Here is a 25,445-nt window from a genome sequence, read left to right on the forward strand (position 1 = left end):
TGGCCGGGGCCCCTCGGTCCGAATTTCTGGCCGGGGCCCCTCAAGGTCCTTTTCTGTGGGTGGGGCCCCTTAAGGTCTGATTTTGTGGGCGAAGCCCCTCTGGGTCCTATTTGGTGGGCGGGGCCACTCTGGGTCCGATTTAGTGGGCGGGGCCCCTCAGGGTCCAATTTTGTGGCCGGGGCCCCTCAGGGTACGATTTTGTGGCCGGGGCCCCTCAGGGTCCGATTTTGTGGCCGGGGCCCCTCAGGGTCCGATTTTGTGGCCGGGGCCCCTCAGGGTCCGATTTTGTGGGTGGGCCCCTCGGTCCGATTTTGTGGCCGGGGCCCCTCAGGATCCGATTTTGTGGCCGGGGCCCCTCAGGGTTCGATTTTGTGGGTGGGGCCCTTCAGGGTCTGATCTTGTGGCCGGGGCCCCTCAGGGTCCGATTTGGTGGGCGGGGCCCCTCAGGGTCCGATTTGGTGGGCGGGGCCCCTCAGGGTCCGATTTTGTGGGCGGGGCCCCTCAGGGTCCAATTTGGTGGGCGGGGTCCCTCAGGGTCCGATTTGGTGAGCGGGTCCCCTCAGGGTCCGATTTGTTGGGTGGGGACCCTCAGGGTCTGATTTGGTGGGCGGGGACCCTCGGTCCGATTTGGTGGGCGGGGCCCCTCGGGGTCCGATTTGTTGGGCGGGGACCCTCAGGGTCTGATTTGGTGGGCGGGGACCCTCGGTCCGATTTGGTGGGCGGGGACCCTCAGGGTCTGACTTGGTGGGCGGGGACCCTCGGTCCGATTTGGTGGTCGGGGCCCCTCAGGGTCCGATATGGTGAGCGGGGCCCCTCAGGGTCCGATTTGGTGGTCGGGGCCCCTCAGGGTCCGATTTGGTGAGCGGGGACTCTCAGGGTCCGATTTGGTGGAAGTGGCCCCTCAGGGCCCGATTTGGTGGGCGGGGCCCCTCAGGGTCCGATTTGGTGGGTGGGGCCCCTCAAGGTCCGATTTGGTGGGCGGGGCCCCTCAGGGTCCAATTTGGTGGGCGGGGCCCCTCAGGGTCCAATTTGGTGGGCGGGGCCACTCTGGGTCCGATTTGGAGGCCAGGGTGTCTCAGCCTCAGATTTGGACCCCAGGGTCGATCAGCCTCCGATTTGGAGGCCGGGGTGGCTCAGCCTCCGATTTGGAGGCCGGGGTGGCTCAGCCTCCGATTTGGGGGCCGGGGTGGCTCAGCCTCCGATTTGGAGGCCGGGGTGGCTCAGCCTCCGATTTGGAGGCCGGGGTGGCTCAGCCTCCGAATTGGAGGCCGGGGTGGATCAGCTTTCGATTTGGCGTGTCGGCCCTTTAAGACTCATTTCTGTGCGCCGGCCCTTTAACAATCACTTTGGCGCGTCGGCCCTTTAAGAGCTAGTTTGGCTCACTGGGCTTCTTCTAAATCCACTTTGGCAGACATTCTCTCTCAGGGGCATGTGTCATGTGATGAAGCTAAATTTGAATTTGTGCTGTGGGTTTCGCTTTAAGAGCTGATATGTGGCAGAAACTCTGTCTTGGGGGCGTCATGTGATGTTCGTAGGCGTTGGCATAGTAACTGGGTCTGCCTGCGCATATCAATGAGCTGAACTGCCATTTCAATCGCCTCAGGGCACGTTTTGCCATTTCCCATTGAAAAGCATTGGAGACAGTGCATTCCAATGACGGGAAAAAAAATTTTCAAACGCAAATTGCGCAAAAACTACAAATCCGATCGACACGAAAAATACTTAGCACACCTCTCGTGGACGCTGGCTTCGAAACGACACCTCACCGGAGTCTGCGTGTAGCGGTTCGGGCCGTATTAATTGCGGAAATCAACTGAATAATAAGAACTAGATGTGTATTTCCTGAAGGAAGTACAGATAGTGGTTTGAAATGGTGCCCGGGCTGCCCCTTTAAGAGAGATTTACCTGCTGCCCCTGCAAGACTTTCAACTCAGGATTTGTTTTATCTGTGGGTGCCTCTCAGGGGCCACTTTGGCCTCAGGGTCTGATTTGGAGGGTGGGGCCCCTCAGGATCTGATTCAGTGGCCTGGGCTCCTCAGGGCTTGAATTGCTGGCCGGGATCCCTCAGGGTCCGATTTTGTGGGTGGGTCCCCTCAGGGTCCGATTTTGTGGGTGGGGCCCCTCAGGGTCCGATTTTGTGGCCGGGGTCCCTCAGGGTCCGATTTTGTGGCCGGGGCCCCTCGGTCCGATTTTTTTGGTGAGGCCCCTCAGGATCCTATTTTGTGGCCGGGGCCCCTTAGGGTCCGATTTTGTGAGTGGGGCCCCTCAGGGTCCGATTTTGTGGCCGGGGCCCCTCAGGGTCCGATTTTGTGGCCGATGCCCCTCAGGGTCCGATTTTGTGGGTGGGCCCCTCAGGGTCCGATTTTGTGGCCGGGGCCCCTCAGGGTCCGATTTGGTGGTCGGGGCCCCTCAGGGTCCGATTTGGTGAGTGGGGCTCCTCAGGGTCCGATTTAGTGGGCGGGGCCCCTCAGGGTCCGATTTGGTGGGAGTGGCCCCTCAGGGTCCGATTTGGTGGGAGTGGCCCCTCAGGGTCCGATTTGGTGGGAGTGGCCCCTCAGGGTCCGATTTGCTGGGCGGGACCCCTCAGGGTCCAATTTGGTGGGCGGGGCCCCTCAGGGTCCAATTTGGTGGGCGGGGCCCCTCGGTCAGATTTGGTTGGCGGGGCCCCTCAGGGTCAGATTTGGTGGGCGGGGCCACTCGGTCCGATTTGGAAGCCAGGGTGTCTCAGCCTCCGATTTGGACCCCAGGTTCGATCAGCCTCCGATTTAGAGTCCGGGGTGGCTCAGCCTCCTATTTGGAGGCCGGGGTGGCTCAGCCTCCAATTTGGAGGCCGGGGTGGCTCAGCCTCCGATTTGGAGGCCGGGCTGGCTCAGCCTCCGATTTGGAGGCCGGGGTGGCTCAGCCTTTGATTTGGAGGCCGGGGTGGCTCAGCCTTTGATTTGTAGGCCGGGGTGGCTCAGCCTTTGATTTGGAGTCTGGGGTGCCTCAGCCTTTGATTTGGAGGCCGGGGTCGATCAGCCTCCGATTTGGAGGCCGGGGTCGATCAGCCTCCGATTTGGAGGCCGGGGTCGATCAGCCTCCGATTTGGAGGCCGGGGTCGATCAGCCTCCGATTTGGAGGCCGGTGTGACTCAGGCTCCGATTTGGAGGCCGGGGTCGATCAGCCTTTGATTTGGAGGCCGGGGTGGCTCAGCCTCCGATTTGGAGGCCGAGTTGGCTCAGCCTCCGATTTGGAGGCCGGGGTGGCTCAACCTCCGATTTGGAGGCCGACTTGGCTCAGCCTCCGATTTGGAGGCTGGGGTGCCTCAGCCTCCGATTTGGAGGCCGGGGTGGCTCAGCCTCCGATTTGGAGGCCGGGGTGGCTCAGCCTCCGATTTGGAGGCCGGGGTGGCTCATCGTCCGATTTGGAGTCCGGGGTGGCTCAGCCTCCTATTTGGAGGCTGGGGTGGCTTAGCCTCCTATTTGGAGCCTGGGGTCACTCAGCTTTCGATTTGGCGTGTCGGCCCTTTAAGACTCATTTCTGTGCGCCGGCCCTTTAACAATCACTTTGGCGCGTCGGCCCTCTAAGAGCTAGTTTGGCTCACTGGGCTTCTTCTAAATCCACTTTGGCGGACATTCTCTGTCAGGGGCATGTGTCATGTGATGAAGCTAGATTTGCATTTGTGCTGTGGGTTTCGCTTTAAGAGCTGATATGTGGCAGAAGCTCTGTCTTGGGGGCGTCATGTGACATTCGTAGGCATTGGCATAGTAACTGGGTCTGCCTGCGCAAATCAATGAGCTTAACTGCCATTTCAATCGCCTCAGGGCACGTTTTGCCATTTCCCATTGAAAAGCATTGGAGACAGTGCATTCCAATGACGGGGAAAAAAATTTTCAAATGCAAATTGCGCAAAAACTACAAATCCGATCGACACGAAAAATACTTAGCACACCTCTCATGGACACTGGCTTCGAAACGACACCTCAACGGAGTCTGTGCGTGTAGCGGTTCGGGCTGTATTAATTGCGGAAATCAACTGGAAAATAATAAGAATAACTAGATGTGTATTTCCTGAAGGAAGTACAGATAGTGGTTTGAAATGGTACCCGGCTGCCCCTTTAAGAGAGACTTGCCTGCTGCCCCTGCAAGACTTTCAACTCAGGGTCCGTTTTAAATGTGGGTGCCTCTCAGAGGCCACTTTGGCCTCAGGGTCTGATTTGGTGGGTGGGGCCCCTCAGGATCCGATTCGTTGGCCTGGACTCCTCAGGATTTGAATTAGTGGCCGGGATTCCTCAGGGTCCAATTTTGTGGGTGGGGCCCCTCAGGGTCTGATTGTGTGGGTGTGGCCCCTCAGGGTCCGATTTTGTGGGTGAGGCCCCTCAGGGTCCGATTTTGTGGGTGGGTCCCCTCAGGGTCCGATTTTATGGGTAGGGCCCCTCATGGTCCGATTTTGTGGGTGGGGCCCCTCTGGGTCCGATTTGGTGGGCGGGGCCCCACGGGGTCTGATTTGGTGGGCGGGGCCCCTCAGGGTCCGGTTTGGTGGGCGGGGCCTCTCTGGGGTCACTCTGGGTAAGATTTGGAGGCCGTGGTCGATGAGCTTCCGATTTGGAGGCCGGGGTGGCTCAGCCTCCGATTTGGAGGCCGGGGTGGCTCAGCCTCCGGTTTGGAGGCCGGGGTGGCTCAGCCTCCGGTTTGGAGGCCGGGGTGGCTCAGCCTCCGATTTGGAGGCCGGGGTGGCTCAGCCTCCGATTTGGAGGCCGGGGTGGCTCAGCCTCCGATTTGGAGGCCGGGGTGGCTCAGCCTCCGATCTGGAGGCCGGGGTGGCTCAGCCTCCGATCTGGAGGCCGGGGTGGCTCAGCCTCCGATCTGGGGGCCGGGGTGGCTCAGCCTCCGGTTTGGAGGCCGGGGTTGATCAGCCTCCGATTTGGAGGCCGGGGTGGCTCAGCCTCCGATTTGGAGGCCGGGGTGGCTCAGCCTCCGATATGGAGGCCGGGGTCGATCAGCCTCCGATTTGGTGTGTCGGCCCTTTAAGACTCATTTTGGTGCGCCGGCCCTTTAACAATCACTTTGGCGCGTCGGCCCTTTAAGAGCTAGTTTGGCTCACTGGGCTTCTTCTAAATCAACTTTGGCGGACATTCTCTCTCAGGGGCATGTGTCATGTGATGAAGCTAGATTTGCATTAGTGCTGTGGGTTTCGCTTTAAGAGCTGATATTATGTGGCAGAAGCTCTGTCCTTGGGGCGTCATGTGACGTTCGTAGGCGTTGGCATAGTAACTGGGTGTGCCTGCGCATATCAATGAGCTTAACTGCTATTTCAATCGCCTCAGGGTACGTTTTGCCATTTCCCATTGAAAAGCATTGGAGACAGTGCATTCCAATGACGGGAAAAAAAATTTCAAACGCAAATTGCGCAAAAACTACAAATCCGATCGACACGAAAAATACTTAGCACACCTCTCGTGGACGCTGGCTTCGAAACGACACCTCAACGGCGTCTGCGTGTAGCGGTTCGGGCCGCATTAATTGCGGAAATCAACTGGAAAATAATAATAATAAGAATAAGTTAGCAGCGTTCGGATTACAATATAGTGTTTTTTTCAAACCACTATAATAAGAAGAAGAATAAGTTAGCAGCGTTCGGATTACAATATAGTGGTTTTTTCAAACCACTATAATAACTAGATGTGTATTTCCTGAAGGAAGTACAGATAGTGTTTTGAAATGGTGCCCGGGCTGCCCCTTTAAGAGAGACTTGACTGCTGCCCCTGCAAAACTTTCAACTCAGGATCCGTTTTAACTGGGTGCCTCTCAGGGGTCACTTTGGCCTGTGGGGCCCCCCTGGGTCTGATTTGGTGGGTGGGGCCCCTCAGGATCCGATTCAGCGGGCTGGGCTCCTCAGGGCTTGAATTGGTGGGCGGGGCCCCTCAGAGTCCGATTTGGTGAGCCGGGACCCTCAGGGTCCAGTTTTGTGGGTGGGGCCCCTCAGTCCGATTTTGTGGCCGGGGCCCCTCGGTCCAAATTTCTGGCCGGGGCCCCTCAAGATCCTTTTCTGTGGGTGGGGCCCCTTAAGGTCTGATTTTGTGGGCGGAGCCCCTCTGGGTCCTATTTGGTGGGGGGGGCCACTCTGGGTCCGATTTAGTGGGCGGGGCCCCTCAGGGTCCGATTTGGTGGGCGGGGCCCCTCAGGGTCCGATTTGGTGGGTTGGGCCACTCTGGGTCCGATTTAGTGGGCGGGGCCCCTCAGGGTCTGATTTGGTGGGCGTGGCCCCTCAGGGTCCAATTTTGTGGGTATAGCCCCTCAGGGTCCGATTTTGTGGGTGGGGACCCTCAGGTTCCGATTTTGTGAGTGGGGCCCCTCAGGGTCCGATTTTGTGGCCGGGGCCCCTAGGGTCTGATTTTGTGGCCGGATCCCCTCAGGGTCTGATTTTGTGGGTGGGGCCCCTCAGGGTCCAATTTTGTGGGTGGGGCCCTTCAGGGCCCGATTTTGTAGCCGGGGCTCATCAGGGTCTGATTTTGTGGTTGAGGTCCCTCAGGGTCCGATTTTGTGGGTGGGGCCACTCTGGGTCCGATTTGGTGTGTGGAGCCCCTCTGGGTCCAATTTGGTGGGCGGGGCCGCTCTGGGTCCGATTTGGTGGACGGGGCCCCTCAGGGTCCGATTTGGTGGGCGGGGCCACTCTGGGTCCGATTTGGTGAGCGGGGCCACTCTGGGCCCGATTTGGTGAGCGGGGCCACTTTGGGCCCGATTTGGAGGCCAGGGTGGCTCAGCCTCTGATTTGTAGGCTAGGGTCGATCAGCCTCCGATTGGAAGGCCAGGGTGGCTCAGCCTCCGATTTAGAGCCTGGGGTCACTCAGCTTTCGATTTGGCTCGGTGGCCCTTTAAAACTAATTTCGGTGCGTCGGCCCTTTAAGAATCACTTAGGCGCGTCGGCCGTTTAAAAGTTAGTTTGGCTCGCTGGGCTTCTAAATCCACTTTGGCGCACATTCTCTCTCAGGGGCGTGCGTCATGTGATGAAGCTAGATTTGCATTTGTGCTGTGGGTTTCGCTTTAAGAGCTAATATCTGCCGGAAACTCTGTCCTGGAGAGGTCATGTATAGTTCGTAGGCGTTGGCATAGTAACTGGGTGTGCCTGCACATATCAATGAGCTTAACTGCCATTTCAATCGCCTCAGGGCATGTTTTGTCTGTGGCAAAATTTCCCCATTGAAAAGCATTGAGACAATTCATTCCAATGACAGGAAAATGTTTTTTCAAATGCAAATTGCACAAAAACTACAAATCCGATCGACACGAAAAATACTTAGCGCACCACTCGTGGACGCTGGCTTTGAAACGACACCTCAACGGAGCCTGTGCGTGTAGCGGTTCGGGCTGCATTAATTGCGGAAATCAACTGAATAATAATAATAAGAAGTTAGCAGCGTTCGGATTACAATATAGTGGTTTTTTCAAACCACTATAATAAGAAGCAGAAGAAGAAGAATAAGTTAGCAGCGTTCGGATTACAAGATAGTGCTTTCTTCAAAGCACTATAACTATTTCATTCTTGTTATGCCACTTTGCATTAATTCCTGAAAAGCACCTAAAGTGTTAATGAACTACCCCAAACCAATTTTGAATACGTTTTGGGGTGCGGATTTTAAAATATTATCATTTTGGGCGTTTTCCAATATATAGGACCTCCAGTCACTTCAAGCCTGAACAGGTCCCTAAAAAAAATACATTTTTTAAATATACTTGAAAAAAAAAATGAAAAAATCACTGCTACTTTTTAAACCTTCTGAAATCCTAACAAAATAAAACCACAATTTACAAATGGTGCTGATATAAAGTAGACATGAGGAAAATGTATCTTATTATTCTTGTGTGGTATGACTATCTGGATAAAATGGATAATCATTCAAAGTTCAAAAATTGCAATTTTTTTTTTTACAATTTTTGTCAAATTTCTGATATTTTTATAAATAATTGCAAAACATATCAGCCTAAATTCAACATTATCATAAAGTACAATGTGTCACATAAAACAGTCTCAAAATTAATTTGATATGTTGAAGCTTTGCAGAGTTATTATTACATAAATTGACATGTCAGATTTAAAAAAAAAAAAAAATGGATCGGTCACTAAGGGGTTAATAATCCTGGCTGCTCTTCTTTGCATCCAGCCTAGTTTAGCTATGTCATTCTGATAAACTAAGGCCTAAAATTGTACACAGTATTCTAAGTGTTATGGTGCAGTGACCGCTGTGACAGCTAGGGGGCCTGTGTGGGCGTCTCAGGACATGCATACAGGCATGTCCATTATTGTAGTGGAGAAAGAATGAACGGCAGGATGGTACATGACCTATATGTATCACAAGATGGTTGGCCTTGTGATGGAAGCTGGAACCGGTATTAATCAGCAGATATTCTGCTGAGGGTTTGTTACTGTATATTAGGGAAAGCTTCCAGGTGGCTTGGGGAGATGGGTGGAACCAGTCACTTACAAGCCCACCCAGGAGCGTGTGTCTGAACGCCCATAGTAAAACCTGTATATGTGTGTGTATGGCTGGGTGTCTGGAAAGGACCTGCAATGAGGTCATAGCCATGTGATCCATACCTCACCTGTGGGTGTGGCTACGGACCATATAAGGTGACCAGGGTAGGTCACATGAGAGAGTGCATGGATCTGATGGGGCCATGTGGGAGATCCTGGAAGGCCTAGGTGCTGGAAGGTGTGCTGCCTCCCTGAAGAGCACATGCTGAGGCCGTGGACCTGGTGAGGCCTGTGTATATTGGCCTGTGTGTGTGTGGGACAGTCCCCAGGAGGGACTGGACGTCCTGAATGAGAAGCAACTAAGAGGTAACCCTGGACAGGGGGAAATAACTGTGAGGCTATAGAACCCGTTTGCTGGACAAAGCACAGCCTGTGTGACCACAGGGCTAAGAGAGCGGAGCTCTATTATGAACATTCGTTTGGTCTGATGTAAGACTGTTACCTTTTCTTCATTCTTCTATGGTTTATGCTGTGTAACAATAAACCAAAGGACTGGTTATATTGAAAAACTCAGTGCCGGACCTTATTAATCGGCTGCCAAGTGAGTGTCCCAACATGAACAATAGGTGCTACCTTACAGTGTGGACTGACTAGATACTTGTATGGAAGCAAAACAAAATTTTTGTCATGAGCATCTATGGCTTCTTCAGTACATTCCATTATTTTATTTGCCTTGGCACCATCTGCCTGGCACTGGTCACTAAAGTTGAGTTTGCTGTCCACCCATACATCCAAGTCTGTACATAATTGTACATTTTGTTTCCTTAGCCCAAGAGCATAGCCTTACACCTGAGCATGCTTGGGAAAACCTGAGCAACGATGCTACTTGCTCATCACTAGTAGTTATTAAAAAGTGGGATTCTGGCTAAGTCAAGACTACTGTCAGAGTTGCTTCATTTTAACCCTGATTTTGATTGTAGGAAAAACAGGACTGGAAAAGAGTGGGTTAACTGCGCTGCTGATGATAACCAATGGAAGAATCCAAAAGACTGAAGTATATGCGGTTTATTATCACCGCTTTTCAAAACCACCCAACTTCTTCATCAGGACAAACCACTTGTGGTTTTTATATATTTGTTTTCCTTTGTAACAAGCAGCATTTAATAAGCAAAGATAAATTTGCTTAGAAACATGAGTATCGTGATTTTGCTTCAGTATTCAATTTACTGTGTGAAAAAAGTTTAGGATAGATGCTTAGTAGTGTTTTTTTCTTTTTCCCTGCCTCATCTATAGTCTGACAATAAATGGGTGCAGATGATAAGATAAGGCAGATGGATGAAAATGTTATCCTGCAGAAAGCTTTTTAAAGAATTCCGATTACAGGACAATAGCTCAGTGTAATGCACTTTTCTATTGTGATGGTACAGAGGAGCAACCATTACGAAAAGACCTAGAAGATGACATTTGAAAATGTCCCTTTAGTGTGTGTTAGAAATATAAAGAGAATTCTGTTGAAAAAAAAGTCAGTTTTATTTGTTTTTTTTTAGATATTATTGCTTAAAGGGAGCATGTCACCTTGGAAAAAGCTATTAACTTGGAGATATTGTGTTAATCTGCAGGTATATAGTGTTACAATGCTGCCTGCCGCCTTACTGGTAGTGTGGCTACTGGGAGAAAATGAACTTATATTCTCCCGTGAGCCGCCAGCATCTATCCATGGGGGACTGCACGGATCATCTACAGTATTAAAGCCACTGCTCTCAGTTTAATGGTCAGTGACTAGCTACCCCGCGCACTCTCCTACGACTGTGAGCCGACGGCTCCTCAGAGGGAACAAGTTCATTTTCTCCTGGTAGTCGCACTTTTAGCGCAGCAGGATTGTAATGCTTTGTACTTACAAATTACCCCAAAATCTGCAGTTAAATAGAGTTTTAGACATTTAGATAACAACAGGTGTGAAGTGTGCAGCGTTGACAGGTGTCCACACGTACCATAGATGCTGCATTTTTCCTGCTGCTTTTTATCTGCATGTTTTCTGCAGGTCTCCTGCAATCTTCTCCGATTAATGCGTTTTTGCTGCTTTCCCCCTTTTTATGTGTTTTTGCTGCAGAAACGATTCAGTGTTTTTAATGCTTTTCTTTGTACAGTAATACCATGTTCCCATTTAGTGTAATTACTGCATTTTTTTCCGCTGCTGTTTATTTGTGTAGAAAATCTGCTGCATTTGACTGTCCAAGCAAGCGGATGTGATTTTCCTGAAAACTCATACCCACTGTCCGACTAAAGATTCTGTTGAACTGTTCATTTTTTGCTGTTTTTTTCTCTAAATGCTTCTATGGAAGGCCTAACGATGCATGTTATAACATGTGTCAGAAAGTTCAATTGTGTTTTAAAGCACAGAATCCAAACTTTTCTGTACTGAAAGCAAAATTGCATTAAAAAAACGCTCCTTCAAATGTGCACCAAAAGCGCATCAAATAAAGGGAAGAGGCAAAGGAAAACCTGCAACGAATGCAATAATCAGAAAAGATTATGGTATATTTTGGTCTGAAAGCCTGCCAAAAAAAGGATTTACACTATTTGTCAATATGGCCAAAAGCGTTAAACGGTTAGTAAGGCGCCTAAAATGTCCTTTCTAAATATCTATCTTCACACCCGAACCCCTTTTGTAATTAACTTTATTATAGACTGCCCTACACTTTTTCCAGTCATGCTCGTGTCCTAATCAAATATGCTCGAGTCCCTGTTTTTGCCTGTCTTTTGGCTGTTCAAGAGCCACAGCACTTGCAGAGATTGCCTAACAGGAGGTTCCTGCATGTGCTGCGGTCGTCGAGCAGCTGCGAGACATGCAGATGGTGAAACTCAAGCATGTATTTTGTCTTACCGCTGTCTCTAACATCATGTCCTCCCTCTATCTGAAACTGAACCTGTCAAAACTGAACTCCTTGTACTTCCTCTCTCTACTAATGTACCTATGCCCGACATTGCCATTTTCCGTGTGTGGTTCCACCATTACCTCCCAGAAACATGCCCGCTGTCTTGGGGTCATACTTGATTCCGAGCTTTCATTCACCCCCCACATCCGCTCACTGGCTCGCTCTTGTTATCGGCACCTCAAAAACATTTCTAGAATTCGTCCCTTTCTTACTTTCGACTCTGCACAAACGCTTACTGTTTCTCTTATTCGTTCTCATCTGGACTATTGTAACTCTCTACTAATCGGTTTCCCTCTTAGGAAACTCTCCCCTCTCCAATCTGTCTTGAGTGATGCAGCCAGGATCATATTCCTCACCAATTGTTACACCGATGCCTCTACCTTGTGCCAGTCATTTCACTGGTTACCTATCCACTCCAGAAACCAGTACAAACTTACTTACACAAAGCATTCCCATGCCTCAGCACCACCCTACATCTCCTCCCTCGTCTCTGTCTACCACCCTACCTGTGCCCTCCATTCTGCTAATGACCTGAGGTTAACATCTTCACTAATCAGAACCTCCCACTCCCGTTCACGGGCTGTGCCAATTCTTTGGAATGCACTACCCAGGTTAATACGATTGATCCCCAATCCCCACAGTTTTAAGCGTGCCTTAAAAATGCATTTGTTCAGACTGGCCTACCGCTTCAACGCGTTAACCTAACTACCCCTGTGTGGCCCACTCAAAAGTTTTACCATAACCAGGTTCCTCGCATCATGTTCTCACATACTTTTTGCATTTAATAGCCCTCTGTGTCTGTACTGTTACATATTTAGGTTGTTAACTGGTTCCTGCAGCATCACAGGAACACCCAATTCTTACACTATGGCTGGTCCAAACAATGAAAGAAATTGTTACCATCAACCTTTCGTGGTTCCCTTTTCCACATAGATTGTAAGCTTGCGAGCAGGGTCGTCATTCCTCTTGGTATCTGTTTTGATCTATATGTTTAATGTTATGCTGTAATGTCTATTGTCTGTACAAGTCCCCTCTAAAATGTAAAGTGCTGCGGAATATGCTGGCGCTATAGAAATAAAATTATTTTTATTATTATATAGAGCACACCGAAAATAATTAGGACATGATCGTGCTCGGATAACACCTCATCCAAGCACGCTCGCTCATCACTACTCCCTATCTAATTCCTAAGGCCTCATTCAGGCATCAATTTTTCTCACATGTGAGGAAAAATGGACCAATTATTTTGATCAGCATTTGATCAGGTTGTGGTCCAAGTGTCCTCCATTTTTCTCGTACATGGGGCAAAAAGTTTGTACAAGTTCAAGTGTGGTCTGATTTTTTCCAAGACCCATAGACTTGCACTGCCAATTTTGATCCAACCCTCAGATCAAAATCAGACATGTCTCTGCGATTTTGCACAGACCGCTTTGTCTACGAAAAATTATAGGCATGTGAATGGCCCCGTAAACTTATCACAGGTGCATGAAAACCACTTATTGCACTTCTATGCGAAAAACTGAATCTCTATTATTCCTGCACCTGACATCAATCAAAAGGGAACAAAGTGTCATCTGAATCTTTAAATAAATTATTCTTAGGTTTTGGGCCTGTGCGACCTTTCTAGCATCACCTTTACAAATATTTTCTATGTGCCAGTATAGGCAGGGTTACTGCTTTCTATACTTCCTGCTGTAGCCATGACTTAGTGATGTAGCTAATGACTGGCTGAGGCTGGCCACGGCGGTGGCTAGTGAGTAACTAAGCCTTCATTTCCTGTATGTGCAGAGTGATCAGGAAGTAGAGACTGGCGGAGACCCAAGAAGCTTAGGAATGGGAGGAACAGGGGATCAGTAGGGTCAGATTGGCATTTTTTAATTTTTTTTGCCGATTCTGATCTGATAAATAAAAATGTTCTTGCGTGGATATTCATGGACGTTGAAGCCCTGCTTATAATAAAAAGAATTTCTGAAGCCATCCCGTTTAGCTTCATGTAAATTTCTCACTTATTGTTGTTCCACAAAAATAAACCTTTGCCTGGTGTCTGAATACGGAAAAAAAAATTAACATATTCGCCTACCGACATCTGCTTTGATCTAGGTCGCGATATGATCTGCGCAAGAAAACAGGAAGCGGTGATGTCACTGCTCTACCTGCTGTGGCCTGTGATTGGCTGCAGCGGTCAGTAACTTGAGCAGTGTGTACTTGAATGTTTTATCATTATGCTCTGCTCAGAGTCACCTAACCACTGCAGCCACTCACAGTCTGCAGCAGTTCGGTGGCTGTTGGAATGGTGGCATCACCACTTCCTGTCTCTGCACATCCTGCTCTGGATACAGATGGATTCAGGTAGATGAGTTTATTTTTGACATGTCCAGTCCCAGGGCACAGTTAATTTGCCCAGACAAACCCATTGCCAAGTTTTATATACACTCTCACACATTCTCCCATAGGTTTTCAGGTTTGTGTGCTCTGTAACTTTCTTTGTTGTAAGTTTTCTACATTTTAATCCATGAAAAGAGTGGCACCTTAAGGTGACTGGCAACTGTTTGTGGATCATTTACATCCACTTGCAGCGGAGAATTGTCAAGCCAGATGCAAATGATGTTCATTCTTCATTCATCCGGAGTGTTCAGAAGGTTCGTCCTGCAAGTTTACAGATAACAAGTAACCACTCGCTGCAATGTGTTATGTTCAGATTTCAATGCATGCAAATAATTATTGTTTAACAACTAAATTATGTCATAAATTATATTGTCTACTGCCCAAGCTTGATTTTCTCGTACGCAACATAAATTTGATTTTTTTTTGTTTTTTTTTACAAAAATGCTTCTTCCTTTGATGAGTAAAATAGTAAATTAATATATTTTCCTTTAGGCAGTGATTTAAAACGCAAAGACCATTTACTGATATTTTGCTTTGTAGTTTTAATGTGCTTTACAAGCAAATTGCCTAAATCACAGCCTACTTCTATAGTGACATTAAAAGCCAAAACTGAACAGGCACTGGTTAACTTAAAGTCACGGGTTATAAAATATGATGGTGCTAATATTTTTCTGTTATATTTGTAATTTTTTTCAGGTACCATCACCAAATTTGAGATATGGTTTTGGTTCTCTTGGGTTGTCCATGATTTTTTTCCTGATTATTCAGTCAAGTCCATGGACATATTATGTCTATTGCCTATTACCTATCCCCATCTGGTATTCTGCTTCAAAAAAGTAAGTTGCATTCACATGAGTTTTCAAGAAAAATTATTCTACTGTTCTTGCTGTTTGGTGTATTGTGTGTTGTAGATGTAGCTTATCCCAAAATATGGAACATTTCTCACTTTAAGTCATTCACTGATGTGTATGGAATATGCCTGCATAATGCCCTTATATTTAAAGCCCTTTTTAAATAATGTAAAAATATGTAGCAAATAATTTATTACTCCGTTCACTGGCTTGGAGGTGCCCATGGCTGGAGCGTTGTCATAAGGCCGGACTTTATACACAGACCATACATGGTCAGCAAGACCACCTCCAGGGAGCCATATTTCAGCTACTGAACACACTGGGTTTTTTTTTACTTTGCTAAATGCATCTGAATTCTTCCATGGTGCATGTTTTGCGCCACAGTTATCATGTGTTGTAAACAGATAAATAAGAACAAACCACATCACACTAAATGTGTGCCAAATAGCCACATTGAAAAGAGTCATAAGTAACAGAACAGCTCCAAAATATACAATGCAATACTGAGAAAACTGAGTCAAGAAAATCTGTTTCAATACTGTATGGCCCCCCAAGGAAGCCTACGCGAAACGCGCATTGGGGCTGTCTGTCTGGTCTCCTACTAAGATTCATATGGGTAAGGACCAATCTTTTATTGTTCTGATTGCTCAACAACTTCTAGGTTAGATTTAGTTTTTTTCTCATAATATGGCCACAATTGGTCTGACACTTGTCAGGGTATAGTTATTTTCTGACCTGCCTGTGATAGTTGTTCATATCCGTTATTTCTTACATACAGTGCGTTGCGAAAGTATGCGGCTTCCTGGAACTTTTCAACCTTTTCCCACATATCATGCTTCAAACATAAATATACCAAATGTAAATATTTGGTAAAGAATCTACAACAAGTGGAATACAATTATGAAGTTGAACAAAATTTATTGGTTATTTTAAATGTTTGTGGAAATTCAAAAACTGGAAAGTGGGGCGTGCAATATTATTCGGCCTCTTTACTTTCAGTGCAGCAAACTCACTCCAGAAGTTCATTGTGGATCTCTGAATGATCCAATGTTGTCCTAAATGACTAATGATGATAAATATAATCCACCTGTGTGTAATCAAGTTCGACATCCGCAACAAATGCAGGGATTACTGTTATGAATGGGTCACCAAGGAGGATGGCAGGAACAAGCTAAGCCACCAGAAAATCAGAGAGGTTGGTAACTAAGCAGATTGCAGACCCCTGATCCTATCCACATAACTAGCAGTAGCCGTGGAGCGTACCTACGATGCCCTAGATGCCTCGGCACAGCCGGAGAGCTAACTAAGCCTAAAGCAAGAAAGGTGAAATCTAAACTGCCCCGGAGCAAACCCCAAAGGAATAGATAGCCCCCAAACATATATTGTCGGTGAGACAAGATGAAACACAAACACTGAAACAAAAGACACTGCAATCACGCAAAAAAAACTGAAAAATCCAACGCAGGGATTGCAGGAAATCTGCAGACTTAAATACTCCAATCCGTAACCCCAGATCTCCAGTCGTCATCATTATCAGGTGGCAAATCACTGTCAATCTGGCTAGCTCCACTACCTCCAGTAACCACCGGAGGGAGCAGGGGGAGCTTCGGCTCAGAAGTCTGAGCCAGGGAATTCACAACAGATTACCTGTTTGTTAGGCAATTATTCGAGCAAGCCTAAGTCACTAGGTTAGCACCCAAGCATGTCCGGATTACACCTTATCTCAGCACGTTTGCTTAGCGCTAATAGTAATCATTTAATTTTTTATTTTGTATTTTTTTCCCATAGAAGCCTATAATGTCCAACATGTAAAACAATACTCATTCCTTATAACCCTTTGCCTCCACATCTAATTTTAGTTTTCATATTTTGCATTTTTTCTTCACTTCTTCCAAAAGCAATAATGTTTTTATTTTTCTGTTAACGTAGCCGTATGAGGCCTTTCAAATTTACCATACAATGTACTGAAAAAATGTACCCAAATTCCAGGTGGGTTGAAATTGTGAAAAAATGCAATTCCACCATTGTCTTTCATTTATTTTAGTTTGTGTTACCATTTTCTGACACCTGTAACATTTGTACTTTAACGGGAGGATCTCTAGGGAATAGTGGTGATCGAAGAACCAAAATGCTGGCATTTCAATTTGTTTCCTCTTTACATTGTTTACTGTATTGGTTAATTAATTTTGATAGTCGCAGAGCTGTAGGAGAGATCAGCACAACATAGGGTCTAATCTGAGGAGTATGGCAGGTGATAAAATCAAAATTACACTCACCTTTTATGGGTATCTACAAAGCGTGTAATAAAGCACATCAGCTGCAGCACATCCATGGGTCAGTAAATGACCAAACGATATCCAGGAAAGAAAGGAGAGATACAAATCTCTCTATTACATACAATAATTATTAAAATATATTCATTGCCATAATAATAATCATTGTCGTTCATTTATTTTATTTTAGCACACCACATGTATGTCATGTGCCATCCTAGGTGGTACCTGACCGAACTTTGACATCTATCACGTCTTTTTTGGTGCTCACATTTGAAATCTTTATACTATTTAAATGGTACTTTTGCTGCCATAGCTATACTTGTTGTATTTCCTTATGAAGAAATCTTTTGCACTTTGAAACGCGTAGAATAAACCACTATTTCATTTGACAATCTGGGATATATGTCTCATCACTGATCAGCAAGGGCGGAAAACATCCAGAAAGCTCTCCTTTCTTTCCTGAATTAATTTTGATAGAAAGACAGGACTTTTATGGATGTGGCTATATTACATATGTTTATTTTTTAATTTGTTTTTAATGGGGATAAAAAGGATCTAATTTGAATTTTTATATTATTTAAAACTTTTTTTTTAATATTTCAGTATTAATTCCAAAGATAAACACAAACATACACATACATATATACTGTATATACAGCTCTGGCAAAAATTAATGGACCACCACATCAAAACCCTGTCATGGGCAGCCCATTCTCCAGACCTGAACTCCATTGAAAACCTCTGGAATGTAATCAAGAGGATGATGGATAATTCATCAAACTAAAGCCCCTTTCTCACATAGCGAGATCGCTAGCAAGATCGCTGAAGCGTCACCGATTTTGTGACGCAACAGTGACCTCGCCAGCGATCTCGCTACTTGTGACACGCAGCGGCGACCGGCCCCCCGCTGGATATCACTGATTGTGCTCAAATGTCCTGGGCCATTTGTTGACGACGATGAACTCAGAGACGCAGGCGGGAATCGTCTGAAAAGCTGCTGTGTGGCAAGGTACCAATGACCGGCAAGGTCGTTACAGGGATCGCTGGATCGTTGCTGCGTCGCTGAATAGATCTGCCTGTTTGGCAGCTTACTAGCGACCATTTAGCGACGCACCAGCGATCCGTTCCAGGTCGTATCGTTGTCATGATCGCTGGTGCGTCGCTAAGTGAAACGTGACCCTAAGAAGAACTGCTTAAATTTTTGCGCCAGAAGCAGTGTGAAAGACTGGTGGCAAGCATGCCAAGACGCTTGGAAGCTATTTTTTAAAAAATCATGGTTATTCCACAAAATATTGATTTCTGAACTCTTCCTGAGTTAAAACATTAATATTGTTGTTTCTTAATGATTATGAACTTGTTTTCTTTGCATTCTTTGAGGTCTGAAAGCAATGTTTTGTTGTTTTTTTTATTTTTTTGACCATTTCTCCTTTTCAGAAAAAACCCCCCAAAACTTATTGCTTGGAAATTTGGAGACATGTTGTCAGAAGTTTATAGACTAAAAGAACAATTTACATTTTACTAAAAAAATATACCTATAAAGAGAAAAATCAGACAAGCTGAACATTTGAAATGGTCTCTTAATTTTTACCATATATATATTGTGACAGGGTCACTGGCACAGTGTATGGAGGGAGATATGTGTCACTGCGCATATTAGCGTCAGCGATGTAAAACCAGAATAGTTTTCCTCCAGCACGCTGTGTTGAGAGGGTTAAGCTACCGTGTATACTCGAGTATAAGCCGACCCCCCCTAATTTTGCCACAAAAAACTGGAAAAACTTACTGACTCAAATATAAGCCTAGGGTGGAAAATGCAGCAGCTACTGGTAAATTTAAAAAATAAAAATAGATACCAATAAAAGTAAAATTAGTTGAGACATCAGTAGGTTAAATGTTTTTGAATATCCATATTGAATCAGGAGCCCCATATAATGCTCCATACAGTTCATGATAGCCCCATAAGATGCTCCATACAAAATACACCCCATATAGTGCTGCACAAAGGTTTATAATGGCCCCATAAGATGCTCCATAGAATAATATGCCCCATATGCTGCTCCATAAAGGTTATGGCCCCATAAGATGTTCCATAACTTATGCCCCCATATGCTGCCCCCATAAGATGCTCCATAGATTATTCCCCCATATGCTGCCCCCATAAGATGCTCCATAGATTATTCCCCCATATGCTGCCCCTATAAGATGCTCGATAGATTATGCCCCCATATGCTGCCCCCATAAGATGCTCCATAGATTATGCCCCCATATGCTGCCCCCATAAGATGCTCCATAGATTATGCCCCCATAAGATGCTCCATAGATTATTCCCCCATATGCTGCCCCCATAAGATGCTCCATTGATTATTCCCCATATGCTGCCCCCATAAAATGCTCCACAGATTTTTCCCCTATATGCTGCCCCCATAAGATGCTCCATAGATTATGGCCCCATGTGCTGCCCCATAAGATGCTCCATAGATTATGCCCCTATATGCTGCCCCCATAAGATGCTCCATAGATTATGGCCCCATGTGCTGCCAAGGCTGCTGCATTTAAAAATAAAAACAATGACATACTCACCTCTCCGTCGCTGGGGGGCCAGGTGCCGGTGTCACTGCTGGCACCTGAGATATTCACCTGTCCTGCGTCCATGGCTGCTTCCTGCTGTCTGGCATGTCATCGATCAGTGATGTTCAGACTGCAGGGGGTGCGGCGCGCACTAACCACGTCACCGTGACCTCTGCTGTCTGAACGTCACTGACAGATGACGTGCCAGACAGCAGCAAACAGCCATGGACGTAGGACAGGTGAGTATCGCTATACTTTCCCGTCCTGGCGCTGTCTCTTCAGCCCCCAGCTTCTCCGCGATCTTCCTTCCTACCTTCAGCGGTCACATGGTACCGCTCATTAAAACTCATGAATATGCGCATATTCATGAGTTTAATGAGCGGTACCGTGTGACCGCTGAAGGAAGGAAGGGAGATCGCAGAGAAGCTGGGAGCTGAAGAGACAGCGCCAGGATGGGTAAGTATGACCTGACACCCCCGCCCCCCCTCCCCCTCCGACCTCCTGGTGTATATGACTCGAATATAAGCTGAGGGGGACTTTCAGCCCCAAAAAATGGGCTGAAAATCTCGGCTTATATTCGAGTATATACGTTATATTGTGGGCTGGTTTTAGTGGACCTCCATAGAGCTGGTGGGAAGAGGTCCAACGTAACTCCATCTGCAGAGTCGTGACAGGGCCTGTGTGATGTCAGGGTCATGTGATCATCACGTGGGGTGTTAAATACCTGGCCATGAGAGTCAGCAGGGGTGGTGTGTTGGCAGAGGTGGAACGCCCACATAGCTCCCGAAGGAGCTAAGGACGCTGTGTGTGTTGCCTGCAGTGAAGCCTGCAGGGCAAGGACTCTGTTAAATGTTTCCTTTTGTTTTGTTTTACCATTATGCCCAAAAGGCTCTGTTTATTTTGCTGAACCCTGCTGAAGTTTATGCTGTCCATAATAAACTAGCAGGTAAACTACCACCAGTACGGTTCCTGTGTCTACCTGGTAAAGCAGCTCAGTGAGTCATCCCCTCACAATATATATATGGATTGATAGATGGAACTGTTTTTTTTTTGTTACCCATCTCTTTGATCAGTGAATTACATGACTTTGAAGGTGCTAAGTAAATTACAGCACTTTGCTAACTTTGTAACAACCATACTGTGTTCAGACATAGTTGTATTAAAGGGAAACTGTCACCACTTTTTTGGCATATCATGTAAAAATATCATTCAATTTAGTGTCAGCTCTGCAGTATACAAGTACTTTTAATACCCCTTGACTCCCCACCAATGATATGTAAATACCGTTTTTATTCCTCCTGTGGTGTATGTATATATGCTCGGTCTGGTCTGATGGGTAATAATAATAATCTTTATTTATTAATAATAATAATAATAATAATAATCTTTATTTATATAGCGCCAACATATTCCACAGCGCTTTACAGTTGAACAGTTTCAAACACAACAGTCATAAGTAATAACGTTAACAATACAATAATTAAAGCGAAATAAGACGACCCTGCTCGTGGGAGCTTACAATCTACAATGAGGTGGGGGCGATACAAAGCACAGGTTTGTATTTACAATGATGTATTTACAATGATGGTCCAGCCATCTTCAGGGGGTGGGGGATAGATGGAGATAGTGAATGGGCTACACACACAAGCATAAAATGACTTTGATTACTGAATGTGATAGGCCGCTCTGAACAAATGTGTTTTGAGCGAGCGCCTAAAACTATGCAAATTGTGGATGGTCCTAGTATCTTGGGGTAGAGCATTCCAGAGGATTGGCACAGCACGGGAGAAGTCTTGGAGTCGGGAGTGGGAGGTACGGATTAGGGTAGAGGTTAGTCGAAAGTCAATTGCAGAGCGCAGTGGTCGGTTAGGCCGATAGACAGAAATGAGGGAGGAGATGTAAGGGGGTGCCACACTGTGGATAGCTTTGTGGGTGAGAACAAGTACTTTGAATTGTATCCTGTAATGAATGGGCAGCCAGTGTAACGACTGGCGAAGAGTGGATGCTTCTGAGAAACGATTAGCCAGATGGACAACCCTGGCTGCTGCATTAAGGATGGACTGGAGAGGGGAGAGTCGAGTGAGGGGGAGGCCAATTAATAGAGCGTTACAGTAGTCCAGGCGGGAGTGGATCAGGGCGACAGTGAGGGTTTTTATTGTTTCCATGGTGAGAAAAAGGGTGGATTCTAGAGATGTTCTTTAGGTGTAAGTGGCACGAGCGGGCACGAGATTGTATATGGGAGGTGAAGGAGAGATCGGAGTCAAACAAAACGCCCAGACAGCGCGCCTGCTGTCGGGGTGTTATTATGGTGCCACCCACGGAGAGGGAAATGTCAGATTTAGGGAGGTTAGTAGATGGCGGGAGCAGAAGAAGTTCAGTTTTGGAGAGGTTGAGTTTCAGATAGAGAGCAGACATGATGTTGGAGACTGCAGACAGACAGTCAGTGGCGTTCTGTAGTACAGCGGGGGTAAGGTCAGGGGATGATGTGTATAGTTGTGTGTCATCAGCATAAAGATGGTACCTAAAGCCAAATCTGCTGATGGTCTGTCCAATTGGGGCTGTGTAGAGAGAGAAGAGAAGGGGGCCAAGGACTGAGCCCTGAGGTACCCCGACAGTGAGAGGAAGGGGAGATGAAGTGGAGCCAGAGAACAGAACACTGAAGGAGCGGTCAGAAAGATAGGAGGAGAACCAGGAGAGAGCAGTGTCCTTAATGCCTAGTGACTGGAGCCTAGAGATTAGGAGAGGGTGGTCAACAGTGTCTAAAGCTGCAGAAAGGTCGAGAAGAATGAGCAGAGAGTGGTCACCGTTACGTTTTGCTGTCAGAAGGTCATTGGTCACTATGATGAGTGCAGTTTCTGTCGAATGTAGGAGGCGGAAACCGGACTGTGAAGGGTCTAGGAGGGAGTGAGTGGAGAGGTAACGGGTAAGGCGGGAGTATATCAGGCGCTCCAAGAGTTTAGAGATGAAGGGGAGATTGGAGACTGGTCTGTAGTTGTTTGTGCAGGATGGGTCGAGGGTGGGTTTCTTTAGTAATGGAGTAATGATAGAGGGTAGGGCATGGGTAGATAGATGGGTAGGGCATATTGTCCGTCTCTCCCCCCTACTGACGTGCTCTACGCATTCCTTTCGGGTAATTCCTGCATTCGCTATTGCGTTCTATGACCCGGAAGTATACAAGTATACTTCCGGGTCATAGAAAGGCATGGCTCATGCTCAATACTGTTTTTCGGCTTTGCCCACGCGTGAGGGATCATTTGAATGCGCACATGCGGTGGCTGTACGCTATCTGTGATATTCACAGAAACGAATACGTACAGCAAGTAGAGGAGGGGGTGGAGTCGGACAATGATCCCATCCCAATAAGCCCAACCCAGTGGACCGAGCATATTTACATACACTGCTGTAGGCCTCACTCAATGGTCCTCTGCGTCCACTCACAAAGATGGTCACACGCTGGAACTTGTCTTCCCCCGTCTCTGTTCCCTCACTAATCTCACTAATTCACCCCTCCCCCTGTCCGACCACAACCTACTGACATTCTCTTCCCTCTCCTCTCCGACTGCACAACCCCCACTCCCCAAACTTGTTCACCCTCGCAGAAATCTCAAACACCTCAATTTACAATCACTCTCTGAGTCCCTTCTCCCTCTCACAGACATAGCTTCCCTTCATGACACAGATGCTGCTGCCACCTTTTATAACACCACAATAACAGCAACACTTGATTCGGCCGCCCCCCTCACGCAGAGCAAAACTCGCACAATCAACAGGCAGCCCTGGCTGACCAGCATGACCAAAGAACTGAGATGGGTTTCCAGGGCCGCTGAGCGGAGAAGGAAGAGACCCAGTTCTACCAAGCACTTCAACACATGCAAGCAGTCCCTTGCCAGCTTCAAGTACACCCTCTGTGCTGCAAAACAAACTTACTTTGCATCCCTCATATCCTCACTGTCTCACAACCCTAAACAGATTTTCAACACTTTCAATTCTCTACTCCGTCCCACGGCACCTCCTCCATCTCCTCTCATTTCTGCTGAAGAATTTGCCTCCTTCTTTAAGCAGAAGATCAATACGATCGGAGAAAGCTGTGATCCGCAGCCCCCAATGCCCCTCCTAGCCACTCAGCCCTGTTTTTCCAAAACCAGCTTCTCCACCATGACATAAGATCAGCTCTCCACCCTCCTGTCAAGATCACACCTCACAAATTGTGCGCTTGACCCGCTCCCGTCCCACGTCATCCCTAACTTTGCCACAGTCTTCATTCCAACTCTAACACGCCTCTTCAACCTTTCACTTACAAATGGTGTCTTTCCCTCATCCTTAAAACATGCCTCAATCACATCCATCCTCAAAAAGCCCTCCCTCGACCCATCCTCTGTGTCTAACTATCGCCTGATATCTCTTCTCTCTTACACCTCAAAACTACTGGAACAGCATGTATATCTTGAACTGTCTTCCCACCTCTCCTCCTGTTCCCTCTTTGACCAGTTACAATCTGGCTTCCGACCACATCACTCAACTAAAACTGCCCTAACTAAAGTCACTAACGACGTACTAACCGCCAAGAGCAAGCGACACTACTCTGTCCTCCTTCTCCTGGACCTGTCTTCTGCCTTAGACACCGTGGACCATTCCCTCCTGCTACAGATTCTCTCATCTCTTGGCATCACAGCCTTGGCCCTTTCCTAGATTTCATCATACCTAACAGACCGAACATTTAGTGTCTCCCTCTCGCACACCACCTCCTCACCTCGCCCCCTGTCTGTCGGTGTTCCTCAAGGCTAAGTCCTCGGACCCCTACTCTTCTCCATCTACACCTTTGGCCTGGGGCAGCTCATAGAATCCCACGGCTTGCAGTACCACTTCTACGTTGATGACATGCAGATCTACCTATCTGGACCTGATCTCACCTCCTTACTGACCAGAATCCCACAATGTCTGTCTGCTATTTCAGCCTTCTTTTCTGCTCTCTTTCTCAAACTGATCATGGACAAAACAGAATTCATCATCTTTCCCCCATCTCACTCTACCCCTCCACCAGACCTATCCATCCATGTCAATGGCTGCTCTCTTTCCCCAGTCCCGCACGCTCGGTGCCTTGGGGTGATCCTCAACTCTGCCCTCTCTTTCAAACCACATATCCAAGCCCTTGCCTCCTCAAACTCAAAAATATTTTCCGGATCCACGTATTCCTCATCCATGAAACCACAAAAACACTAGTGCACGCCCTTATCATCTCCTGCATCGACTACTGCAACCTCCTACTCTCTGGCCTCCCCTCCAGCACTCTGGCACCACTCCAGTCTATCCTACACTCTGCTGCCTGACTAATCCACCTGTCTCCCTGCTATTCCCCAGCCTCCCCCCTATGCGAGGCCCTAAACTGGCTTCCTATTGTCCAGAGGCTCCAGTTCAAAATCCTAACCATGACATACAAAGCCATCCACAACCTGTCTCCTCCATACATCTGTAACATGGTCTCCCGGTACCTACCCGCACGCAACCTTCGATCCTCTCAAGTTCTCCTTCTCTACTCCCCCCTCATCTCTTCTTCCCACAACCACATACAAGACTTCTCCCATGCTTCCCCCATACTCTGGAGCTCTCTGCCGCAACACATCAGACTCTCACCAACAACGGAAACCTTCAAAAAGAACCTGAAGACCCACCTGTTCTGACAAGCCTACAGCCTGCAATGATCCTCGGTCTACTGAACCACCGCACAACCAGCTCTACTGTCTCCTAGTGTATCCTCACCCATCCCTGTAGACTGTGAGCCCTTTCGGGCAGGGTCCTCTCTCCTGCTGTACTTGCGTGTCCCTTGTCTTGCACATGTTTATTGTACTTGTCTATATTTCCCCTTTTCCCTGTAAAGCGCCATGGAATAAATGGCTCTATATGAATGTATAATAATAATATTTATGTATCATTGGTGGGAAGTCAAGGGGTATAAAAAGTATGTGTATAATGCAGAGCT

The 25,445-nt window shown here is 47.3% G+C and overlaps 1 protein-coding gene across 2 annotated transcripts in view; it reads left to right on the forward strand.

Annotated features, from left to right (window-relative positions):
• The window catches only part of PIGN (phosphatidylinositol glycan anchor biosynthesis class N), a 509,674-nt gene that overhangs the window by 242,761 nt on the left and 241,468 nt on the right, over nucleotides 1-25,445 (forward strand). For both annotated transcript variants that reach the window (XM_073550192.1, XM_073550191.1), the window contains exon 15: nucleotides 14,470-14,609. In XM_073550192.1, the coding sequence (XP_073406293.1) occupies nucleotides 14,470-14,609 (140 nt within the window). The remainder of the gene's footprint in view (nucleotides 1-14,469; nucleotides 14,610-25,445) is intronic.

Source organism: Dendrobates tinctorius, unplaced genomic scaffold (genome assembly GCF_039654945.1).
Source record: "Dendrobates tinctorius isolate UK_male_01 unplaced genomic scaffold, ASM3965494v1 ptg000163l, whole genome shotgun sequence".
NCBI classification, from domain to species: Eukaryota; Metazoa; Chordata; class Amphibia; order Anura; family Dendrobatidae; genus Dendrobates; species Dendrobates tinctorius.